The following is an 11,452-nucleotide window of genomic DNA, read 5'->3' on the forward strand; positions in this document are numbered from 1 at the left end:
CTCCAGGCCCATTTCCGCATACCTGTGATCTGGTGTCTGGATGCCAGCATACCCTGCTGCTTCTATCGTTTTCAGCCAGTCTCCATTCCCGTAATCCAGGCGGGGCCCCACAGAAAAATCGGGCAGATTATCCAGACAGGCCAGATTCAACAGGGGTTTAAAATGATATTTCTGCTCCATTTTCAAGTCCTTTCAAGAGCTGGTAACTCAGGGATATAATAGTAAGAAGGATCCTTATTCTGCCTCAGCATGATTTTATACAGATGCATCAAGCCCGAAAAATAACCGCGTAGCGGAGCTGGCGCATGAGGAGCCATCAGTCTGTGCAGTTTCTTCAGGTTATAAAATGGTACGGCCGCATACGTATGATGTTCGAGGTGATACTGCATCTGCCAGTACAGATAGCCAATGAGGGGACCGGTTCTGAAACTGTATGTATTTTCGCGCCAGTCCTGTGCTTTCGGGTTTAAACCCTCGTGTTGCAACATTCCGCATCCATGCATCAGCCAGGTGGCAAAAAACGTCGGGAAATTGACGATTAAAATCAGAATATACTGCTGTGTATAAATAAACGCAGCGATCAGAAGACCGTGACCCAGACAGGTCAGCCGGGACCAGAGAATCATTTTTTCCCGACGGGGATCATCCCGGGAAAACAATTCATTCCAGTGGAAAAAATCAGCTTTAGTAGAACCAAAAACGTGCATTATATTTGGCTTCATTCGATGAATAAATTTTTCTAAATCAAAGATAAACCGGTAGAATACCCAGACGGAGTTCTTTTTCATCGGAGTCAGTACGATCTCGTAATCAATTCCCTGATTACAGGTATACAGATGATGCATACGATGACTGGTATGGTAATGCACCCCGTTACTCCATGAAATAAAGCAGAACACCTTGTTAAAAAAACTATTCAGTTTTCTGCTTCGGAATGGAGTCCCGTGGCCCAGCTCGTGTACAGGAACCTCCATCATGCCGGAAAAGGTGCCATGCAGAAAAAATACGGCTACAAAAACATACAATGAATGATATAAATAGGCATAATAAGACAGACCTCCCAGTATCAGGAAAATTGCAAGGAAACTGCCGGCCTGCGCAAAACCTTTCCAGTCACTTCTGCGCGTCAGTTCTTTCAGTTGCTCAGGCGGGACGGGTATTCTCTGCCATTGGATTACAGCGCTCATAATCGAATCCTCCTCAAGTTATTCCGGAATATATTTAAACAATTATTACGTTTAATTTTTACAATAATTTAACGTAATTTTTTATACCTGTCAAGTATCCATACTGCTTCCATATTTTTTGTATGATTCATGGAGCATGCGGCATTGCCAGCGGCATTTCGTCCAGTTGCTGTCCTCCAGAGAGCAGCACGGTTTGCGGTCCGCTCCAGTTGCCAGTGTTCAGAAGGGCAGATTTTCCGGTGACTCTGCATCAATGAAAGCTGCACTACTTCTCTTTTCAAAGAGGAAGCTCTTCAGGCTTTACGGAAATTCTACATTCCAGCCAGGATCCCGCCATGGACATCCCGCCATGGCGCATGCATACTGCGCAGCACCTGGCGGTACCTGCTTCCCCTGACAGGCTGGTACCCCTGGTACTGTACCACCGGTAATGGAGGCCCTGTTACAAAGCAAAAAACGGGCCGGTTTCATCTGCCTTCTGTTCCCGGCACCGCCCTGAGGCTATGACCCTCCGGCAACCGGGAATTAAAAAGTATAATCTTTATAATTCTCCTTCGTGAAATCAGAGGGGGGGCCCATAACAATGACCTTGCCGCGCACTGTGATCCGGCCGACACCCGGAACATCCTGACCATCGGCAATGGCTCTGCCGTTGAGCAATTCGCTGGCCACATAGACCGTCAGCGCGCCGAGTTTCCCCGGGTCCCACAAGGTAGCCACGTCCAGCGAACCATCTTCCAGATACGGCCCTGAATCCGTTGGCAGGGCAACACCAACTACAGCAATGCGCGATTGCAGCCCTTTTTCCTGCACGGCCTGTGCCACACCGATGGGGGCAGGAGTGGAATAACCGAGAATACCCTTCAGATTCGGATACGCTTTCAGCAGATCCAAAGTTTTCTGATAAGCCAGCTGCTGTTTTTCATCAGAAGGAATCCGCTGCGTAACCAGCGTCAATCCAGGATATTTTACTTTCGCATATTCCAGGCCTTCATCGATCCAGATATTCAGGTTTTCTGCCGAAAGACCACCGGTTACCACAGCGTAATCCCCGCTTTCACCCATGTTCTGCACCAGCAGATCGTACATGTGCCGGGCGTATACGGTACTATCCACCTGCTGTACTGAATAATCCACAACGCTCTCATCAGCCGGCGTATCCCAGTCCAGGACCGCAATACCGGCGTTACGCGCCTTTATCAGTACAGGTGTCACGGCCGCAGCATCATTGGGAGCAACGGCAATGGCAGAAACTCCCCGGCTGATCATGTCCTCCAGAATACGTACCTGCTCCGATGCATCTGCAGTGGATGGGCCAGTATAAATCACATCGACTCCCAGCCTCTGGCCCATTTCTTTTGCTCCACGCTCGGAAGCGTTAAAATACGGGATGCCGATCAATTTGGGCATTACCACAATCACCGGTTTTCCGGAGGAAGCGGTTGACCCCCTGGCAAAGAGCGCGTTGTTCCTGCTGGAAATAACCGTAAAAACAATCGATACTGCAATGAGTACCAGCCAGATATGCTGGTATATTTTCCTGATTTTCATATTATACACTCCTTACTGAAAGAAAACGAACTGGATTGCTGCACGCGGTGACTTATGCAAAGAATATTCTACGAAAAGTCCATGTTCATAACGGACCTTCTCTTTTCCCCGACAGTATTATCCGGCACCAGAAACACTGTTCGGAGCAGATGCCTGTTATTCTTAAATCATCAGAACCTCCTTATTGTTTTTTGCCATGTTTATTCAACAGGATCACAACAAAAATCAGAATCAGTCCCATAACGGCACTGGTCAGATAACGATTGATACCCAGAATATTCAGGCTGTTGGACAGTATCTGCAGTATGAACACAGCAAAGAACGTCCCGGTTACGGACCCCCTGCCACCGTGGATACTGATTCCGCCAAGCAGGCTTGCCGATACGGACTGCAGTAAATATGAAGAACCATAACCTGCCTTGATTGAATTATACCGCGAAGATAAGATAATTCCGGCAATGCCGGCAATTAATGAAGCATAAATATATGTATAGAATACTATTTTATTGACTGGAATGCCGGAAAAGACCGAAGCTCTATTATTATCACCAGTAGATAACAGACATATACCAAAAGAAGTTTTTTCCATCAGTATATAAGTTATAAAATAAATAATAAAATATATCAGGAAAATTACAGGTATTCCAGCTAATGAAGCGCTGCCTATAGACATGAATGCTTCCGGAAAACCTGATATTGCACCACCTTTAGTGATATTCAGGGATATACCTTCAAATAAAGTCATGGTTCCCAGAGTAATAACGATAGAATTAACTTTCAGATATGATATCAGATAGCCGTTAAGAGCTCCACAGATAACAGAGATCAGCAGAACGGATACAATGCACAAGGAAATCGAGAGAACAGGAGGCGATTCTGAAAAATAATTCATAATTAATGCCCCTGATATCATTGGCAGAACCGCTGAAAACACCACTGACAGGTTAATACCACCAGTAAATATAATCAGGGTCATACTCAGGGCAATAAGCCCTGACTCAGGAATCTGATAGGCCATGGATTGCAGATTTCCAATCGAAAGGAACCGATCAGGAGACAGTATCCCCATGAACACAAACAGCAGTATCCCGATAACAGCAAGTAAATAAATATCCCGGTTCTTTTTCAGCAGATTTTTCATATCTATCATCTTTCCTGCTCCACATCAATCCGGGATGCGTCCGCTGCTCTTAAAGAACTGGATAACTGATCCACCGTTACGGAAAAAATAATAGTGATACCCAGGAGTATTTTTTGCCAGAACACAGGTATACGCCCCAGAGTCAGGCCATTGTTCATCACCGCTATAAATAATGTTCCCACAACAACATTTCGCACGCGCCCTCTCCCGCCATTGATCCCCGCACCCCCTATCACTACTGCGGCAATTACTTCCAGTTCAAAACCGATAAATGCATTGGGATCTGACTGGCCTACTATGGATGTATGGACAAACGCTGCCAGTCCCTGTAACAAACCCTGACAGAAATATGCAAACAGCAGCACTCTTGAAATATCAATGCCAAAGCGCTCAGCGCTGATTCTATTTTCTCCGATGGCATAAATACTTCTGCCCGGTGTGGTATATTTTAATATTGTAAAACTGAATAACAAAGCTACTATGACAAACAGGCACTGAACCGGCAGGCCATGCAACTGACTGAACATACGATATTGTCCAAATTGAATAAAACTGTCAGGAAATCCAGTAATCCAGTTCCCATTACTGATATACAATAATATACCGAATAAAAAACTGAGCATTCCCAAAGTCATCACTATAGCTGGTATTTTATATCTGACAATTACTATTCCATTAATCATACTGATTATAATCCCTGTTATCATACTTATTAAGATAATAGCAGATATGTTATATACGATACCAGCTGAAAAATTTTTGAGAAAATATCCTCCTATCATGGTATTTACCGCCATGGCGGAACCAACAGAGACATCTATCCCTCCTGTAAGTACAATAAATAATAAACCCAGAGCACTGATAAACAAGACAGAGTTAGACTTTATAATATCCATGATATTCTCGATACTCAGGAATACCGGATTGAATATACTGATACAGAACGCAACCAGTACGGTCAGAATAAATACCGCTATCTCTCTATTGTAGAATAATTTCAGAATGGTATTCACTGCCCGTTACCCTGTTTCCTGTAATCCAGTTACAGCATGTTGTATGATATTCTTCTGATCAATTTCTGCCCCGGTCAGAATTTTTGATATTCGACCCCGTCTCATTATCGCCAGTCTATCAACTATTGAAATAATTTCATTCATATCAGAGGAGACAATAATGATACTGACACCCTCCTCACTTAATCTTCGCAATAAATTGTGTATTTCTGTTTTTGCACCAATATCAATGCCATTAGTCGGCTCATCAATGATCATAATCATGGGATTGATGGCCAGCCATTTACCCATAACGACTTTCTGTTTATTTCCACCGGAAAGCTTTTCTACCGGCAGCTCCGGCAGCTGCGGTGTAATTCGCAGCTGCTCAACCTGTTCCCTGACCAGCTGCTGTTCTTTCCAGTGATTTCTCCACCGTAATTTACAGATAAATGGAGAAGTGATAATTAAATTATCATGCATGCTGCGCAGCAGAAACAGCCCTTCGTTCAGTCTGTCTTCAGGAACACAGGAGATGCTCAGTTCTCTGGCTTTCACGGGTGATGTTATGCGTACAACTTCTCCATTGACCCGTATTGAACCAGAATCCGTCTTTTCTGCTCCGAATACCGCCTGCATCAATTCAGTACGCCCAGCCCCTATCATACCATAAAATCCCAGTATCTCTCCACGATACAGGTCAAAAGAAATATCTGAAAAATTTTTTCTCTTCGTAAAATTCCTTACTGTCAAAACTGGCTTTTCACTGCTTTTATCCCGTTTCGGGTGGATAAAGTATTCTATATCTCGGCCAACCATTAATTGAATCAAGCGCTTTTCTGTCAATTCAGATTTGCAGAATGATCCCATATAGCAGCCATCACGGAATATAGTGAAGCGATCACAGGCTCGGAACAGTTCATCAAGTTTATGGCTGATAAAGATAATCGATATCCCTTGATTTTTTAACTTGAACATCACCTGAAACAGATCTTCTACTTCTTTGCCGGACAGTGCGGAAGTTGGCTCATCCATAATCAGAACCGCAGTGTCCAGCAGGAGAGCTCTTGATATCGCGACTAACTGCTGTTTCCCTACTGGCAGTTGTTCTATCAGGACCTCAGGATTTATATCCAACGATATTTCTGCCAGGCACCGGGCTGCATCCCGATGTAATTTCTTCCAGTTTACCCAGAAGGACCTTTTCCCCAGCAGATGTCCTAAAAAAATATTTTCACCAGCACTAAGATTACCAAGCAAAGAAAGATCCTGATATATAACAGAAACACCTTTTTGAATTGCCTGAAACGGAGTAAGTGAATCCAGTTTCTCTCCAGATAAATGAATTATGGCTCCTTTGTCGGGCTTTTCAACTCCTGAGAGAATTTTAATAAATGTGGATTTTCCAGCGCCATTTTCTCCAATTAAAGCATGAATTTCGCCACGTTTTAAAGAAAACCTGACATCGTCCAGAGCTTTCACTCCAGGATACGTTTTACTGATATTACTGCATTCTAACAAAAATTCTGACATTCCCGCTCATCCCGCCATTGCTCATTATACTACTGCCATCTGTCAACTGCCCGTTTCCCGTTTCGATCTGGCACGCATATCGTAGATTACAGCCAGTGCAATGATCAAACCTCTCACAACCTGCTGCAGATAGGAGTTCACATTGGCCAGATTCATGATATTATTCAGAAAACCCACAATAAATGCTCCAGCAGCAGTACCACCTGCGGTACCGATTCCCCCTGAAAAGCTGGTACCGCCAATAATGGCAGCCGTCAGCGCGTGCAGTTCATAGCCGATTCCCGCATTGGGCAGCCCGGCATTGACACGCGACATGAACAATACACCTGCGACTCCGACAAAAAAACCGTTCAGCACAAATGCCCATATCTTACATGAATCTGTATGAATTCCCGAAGCAATGGCGGCATTCTCGTTCCCCCCGATTGCAAAAAAAGAACGGCCTAATTTAGTGTGCTGCAAAATATACCAGGTAATCATGAGAAAAATCAGCAGAAAAATCAGGGGAGTCGGTATTCCCAGTATCGAGCCCTGACCCAGTACGGTATATCCTTCAATCTGATAAATATTCTGTCCCCTGGTATACAACAGAGCCGCACCCCTTGCCATAGCCAGCATTGCCAGCGTTGCGATAAAGGATGGAACGCGATACTTTGTGACCATAACAGCACTGAGCAGGTTTGCCATTACACCAGCCAGAACTGCAACAGGAAAGGCCAGAACTAATGAGCCTGTCATTTTGTACACAGATACGGATAAAAGGCCCGACAGGGCCAGAACCGAGCCACAGGATAAATCAATCAGACCACAGACAATCAGAATGGTTGCACCAAAGGCCAGAATCACAGTCACTGAAACCTGCCGGGAAACGTTGGCTAAATTTGCAGGGCTCAAAAAATTCGGATTTATGATGGATGAGATAATGATCAGTAATAACAGAATCAGAATAATACTGTATTTTTCCTGAAAACCGGTCCAGAATATACGGAGTTTTTTCATTCTGACAGACCACTTCCGGTTGCAATTTTCATGATTGCTTCCTGTGAGAATTCCGGCCGGGTGAGTTCCCCCCGGATTCTTCCTCCAGACATCACATAAACCCGATCAGACATCCCGATTAACTCGGGAAGTTCAGAGGAAATAAATATAATGGTTTTCCCCTTTTGTACCAGCTGATCCATGATTTTATAAATCTCATATTTGGCCCCGACATCAATTCCACGGGTCGGTTCATCCATAATCAGAATTTCCGGATCCAGCAGCATCCATCTGGCCAGAATTACTTTCTGCTGGTTGCCACCGCTTAATTTGCTGATAATTTTTTCGTAGTCTTTCGTGTTGAGATTCACTTTTTCGCAGGCTTCATTTACGATAGTATACTCCCGGTCTTTATCCAGATAACCTTTGCAGAAAACTGTGTCCAATGATGCTAATGCAGTATTTTCCCGGATATTCCGGACTGGTATAATCCCGTATTTTCTCCTGTCTTCAGTCAGCATCACCATGCCACTGGCGATACTGTAAGCTGGATTTTTCAGCTGGACTGCCTGACCATGCAGCTTTACGGTACCAGAATCAAAACGGGCCAGGCCGAACACGGCTTTCATTAATTCGGTCCTGCCAGCCCCCATCAGCCCTGCAAAACCTAATATCTCACCATGATATGCCCGGAAATCAACTTCATGAAAATATTTCTGACTGGTCAGACTACAGACTTCCAGCGAAATTTCCGCAGGAGGGGAGCGCATTGCCTGACGGGGATATTCACCGGATAACTCCCGGCCGACCATCATCGCGATCACGTTATCCATCGTCAGCTCTTCTTTTGCCTGTGTGCTGATCACTTTTCCATCACGCATGACGGTGATTTCATCGGCAATCTGAAATATCTCATCCATTTTATGCGAGATATAAATAATACTGGTCCCTTTCGCCTTCAACCGGGCTATCCTGCCGAACAGTTCTGCCACTTCCCTTTCTGTAATCGCAGAACTTGGTTCATCCATGATGATCAGTTCTGCATTTTTTGAGGCGGCCCTGGCAATGGCCAGGTGTTGTACCTCGGAAATACTGAGGTATTTCATTTTTACGCCGGGTGAATACGTCAGACCTTCTTCAGAAAGCAATTCCGTTACCTGATAGCGGAGTTTTTTCCAGGAGATCTTTCCCCATCTGGATGGCCATTCACCCAGAAAAAAATTTTCCTCAATCGACATTTCCGCTACATAACTGAGTTCCTGAAAAATCATGGCAATACCGTGCCCTCTGGCATCACCGGGATTTTTTATGTCAACTGGATTTCCTTTGATTCGTATTTCACCCCGCATCCGGCCGGAGGACCCCATTGATAATTTTCATCAATGTGGATTTTCCTGCACCATTTTTCTCCACACAACACATGGACAGTTCCTGCTTTAACGGAGAAACTGACATTATCCAGGGCTTTCACACCCGGAAAAAATTTGCTGATTCCCGATATTTCCAGAATATTCACGGACATGGTCTGATTTCTCAATAATCTGAAAAAGCGCTGTCCCCTGCCCGGCTCAGCGGGCCAGCACCTGTAAATTGCCTGCCTGGCGATGCATTTCAATGTACAGGTCCACATTATCTCTGGTAACGGAAGGGGTTCCGATATCAAGATCTATCTGCTGTTTTTTTCCTGTCAGAAGAGCATCCGTAACCTCCAGCAGTTTTTCGGCCAGTTCGTAGGCATTCTGCATGGTAGTGGAGGTCATCCGCCCTTCTTTAATCAACAGGACGGCCTCAGCCGTACCATCCACACCGTACGCAAGAATATTCTCAAATTCCGGAGCGTTTTTGACTACTTCCAGAGCTCCTGCTGCCATGTTGTCATTCATCGAAATAATCGCGTCAATCTTCGGATTGGCCTGTACCCAGTCCTCCATCAGATTCATCGCTTCTTCTTTATTCCAGTTGGCAATCTGTTCACCGACGATCCGCACATCAGCACGTTGATCAAAAAACTCTTTCTGCCAGCTCCTCCGGCGTTCATCGGCGTGAAAATTCCCTGGAGGGCCATTCAGCACAACCACTGATGCCCCCTCGGGGATCTGCTGCAGCGCGGCGCGAGCCTGTACCGCAGCCTGTTCGTACGGGTCCGCATCCACAGAGGACGCACCCGAAATACCCGCAATTCTGGCGTTGGTCGTGATACAGATAATCCCTGCCTGCACTACCTTTTCCGCGTAGGGCCGCTGTGATTCCCCGTTGTTCGGCTGGATGATGATCGCGTCAAAACCGTTCACAATGGCATTTTCGATAAGAGAATTCTCTATGATATCAGAGGCCTGGCCATCAAAAACTTTCACATCAATATCGGGGTATTCAGCAGCCTCCTGCTGGATTGAATTGGCCAGCCAGGCGGCAAAAGAGTCTGCCTGCGCACGGGCAATATACGCCACTTTGTATCTGGCACCGCCGGAGCTGCCCTTCGCACCCAGTGTGCTCAATGCAACGCTGCCATATACTGCGATCAACGCAGATACCAGCAGAATATTCTTTTTCATAACACAAGCTCCTTAACACATAATCCCGGTCCATGCCGGCTGCTTTCCGGAATATCTGGTTTCCGGAACATCTGGTTTCCAGATATTCTGCGCCCCTACCCCACCTGAATCGCAATCTTGATCTCAGACTCAGGAGCCGTTGCCGCATATTCAAAGGCCGCAACCGCTTCGCTGAACGGATACGTTTTTGTAATCAGAGGAGCCACCCTCAGTGCTCCCGCGCCCATCATCCCCAGCACCCCGGGAAACACATTCACATAGCGGAAAATACTTTCAATCGCGATCTCCTTAATCTGCATACTGACCACATCCAGAACAACCGGTTCGGGCGGCATGCCGATCAGTATCAGTTTCCCCTTCGGCAGCAGCAGTTCGCTGAGCCCCCGGTAAGCCTGCGGGCTGCCGCTGGCCTCAAAGATCACGCGAACACCCCGGATGCCGCGCGCAGCAAAAAATTCTGCCACGCTCTGCACCGACAGATCGATGGTGGTAATCCCCTCATAGTGCCGTTCGACAAAGGCCAGTTTCCCGGCCTTGACATCGGCGATATACACTTCTGAGCAGCCGGTACCCCGGGCAGCCAGGGCCGTGACAATGCCGATGGTTCCCGCCCCCAGCACCAGGACCGCGCTGCCTGGCGGAACCTGAGCGCGTTGCACCGCATACACGCCCGTGGCCAGCGGCTCCACCAGAGCCCCCTCAGCCAGTGTTACATTATCCGGCAGCCTGAAAGTAAACGCAGCCGGGTGCACCACACTCTCGCGCAGACTGCCGTGCACCGGCGGGGTCGCCCAGAAACGCACAGCCGGATCCAGGTTGTAGCAACCGGCTAAAGTCTCCGGACTGGTAGCGCCGGGGACTCCCGGCTCCATGCAGACCCGATCCCCGACTTTCAGGTGGGATACCGCCCTGCCGACTTCGCTGATCACGCCGCTGGTCTCGTGACCCAGAATCATCGGCTCCCGGACGATGAAATCACCAATCCGGCCATGAGTATAATAATGCACATCACTACCGCAGATGCCGCAAGGTATCCACCTGGACGCGGACATCATTTTCACCAGGAGTCTCCTCCAGAGCGACTTCCTGAAGCTGTAAGCGGTGCTGCTTCTCTAAAACCAGCGCTTTCATCACTACTCCTGTATCGTACGAAACAGAGTATGGTCGAATTTTATGAATTGTCAAGCAAAATTTACATAAAAATTTGCGAAATTTTCATACAAGCAGCCGTCCCACAGCGATCCAGCTTGTGGCCATGCACTCATCCGGATACAATGCACTTTCCCGCACGGGCCGTTGCCTCACAGGAAATCCTGAGCGCTCCGGACCAGCAGTCTACGGCACAAAGCCCCTGAATATCCGCGTACCAGCGCGGCAGCCTGCTCTGTCCCGAAAACTCTTGCCGAAAATCGCCTTTTCTACTGAAACAGCCTCGTTGCTCCATTCTCCGATCCTGACCTGTATTGCTGATGGCGGATACAAAGGTTTCCCCGTCTGAGCAGAAGCGCAGGCAGTACT

At 46.8% G+C, this 11,452-nt stretch overlaps 7 protein-coding genes across 7 annotated transcripts; all 7 read right to left on the reverse strand.

Moving 5' to 3' along the window:
* Window positions 1-182: 182 nt before the first annotated feature.
* On the reverse strand, window positions 183-974 carry LOC133177595 (uncharacterized). The gene has a single exon (XM_061312563.1). It carries the CDS (start codon window positions 972-974, stop codon window positions 183-185), a length of 792 nt encoding a protein of 263 aa, XP_061168547.1.
* Window positions 975-1,712: 738 nt separating this feature from the next.
* Window positions 1,713-2,540, reverse strand: LOC133177597 (autoinducer 2-binding protein LsrB-like). The gene has a single exon (XM_061312564.1). The coding sequence runs from the start codon at window positions 2,538-2,540 to the stop codon at window positions 1,713-1,715; it is 828 nt and encodes a 275-aa protein (XP_061168548.1).
* A 1,344-nt stretch (window positions 2,541-3,884) lies between these two features.
* Window positions 3,885-6,404, reverse strand: LOC133177598 (putative ribose/galactose/methyl galactoside import ATP-binding protein). Its single transcript, XM_061312565.1, has 2 exons — window positions 4,903-6,404; window positions 3,885-4,464 (listed from the first exon to the last, which is right to left on the reverse strand). The coding sequence occupies exons 1-2, from the start codon at window positions 6,402-6,404 to the stop codon at window positions 3,885-3,887; spliced, it is 2,082 nt and encodes a 693-aa protein (XP_061168549.1).
* Window positions 6,405-6,446: 42 nt separating this feature from the next.
* LOC133177599 (ribose import permease protein RbsC-like) lies at window positions 6,447-7,403 on the reverse strand. The gene has a single exon (XM_061312566.1). The coding sequence runs from the start codon at window positions 7,401-7,403 to the stop codon at window positions 6,447-6,449; it is 957 nt and encodes a 318-aa protein (XP_061168550.1).
* Window positions 7,400-8,731, reverse strand: LOC133177600 (galactose/methyl galactoside import ATP-binding protein MglA-like). Its single transcript, XM_061312568.1, has one exon. It carries the CDS (start codon window positions 8,729-8,731, stop codon window positions 7,400-7,402), a length of 1,332 nt encoding a protein of 443 aa, XP_061168552.1.
* Window positions 8,732-8,950: 219 nt separating this feature from the next.
* Window positions 8,951-9,934, reverse strand: LOC133177601 (D-apiose import binding protein-like). The gene has a single exon (XM_061312569.1). It carries the CDS (start codon window positions 9,932-9,934, stop codon window positions 8,951-8,953), a length of 984 nt encoding a protein of 327 aa, XP_061168553.1.
* Window positions 9,935-10,029: 95 nt separating this feature from the next.
* On the reverse strand, window positions 10,030-10,989 carry LOC133177602 (putative D-xylulose reductase). The gene has a single exon (XM_061312570.1). It carries the CDS (start codon window positions 10,987-10,989, stop codon window positions 10,030-10,032), a length of 960 nt encoding a protein of 319 aa, XP_061168554.1.
* Between the last annotated feature and the right edge of the window lie 463 nt (window positions 10,990-11,452).

Source organism: Saccostrea echinata, unplaced genomic scaffold, assembly GCF_033153115.1.
Source record: "Saccostrea echinata isolate AGI-Se365-2 ecotype Australia unplaced genomic scaffold, CSIRO_AGI_Sech_v1 ptg000175l, whole genome shotgun sequence".
Classification (NCBI taxonomy): domain Eukaryota; kingdom Metazoa; phylum Mollusca; class Bivalvia; order Ostreida; family Ostreidae; genus Saccostrea; species Saccostrea echinata.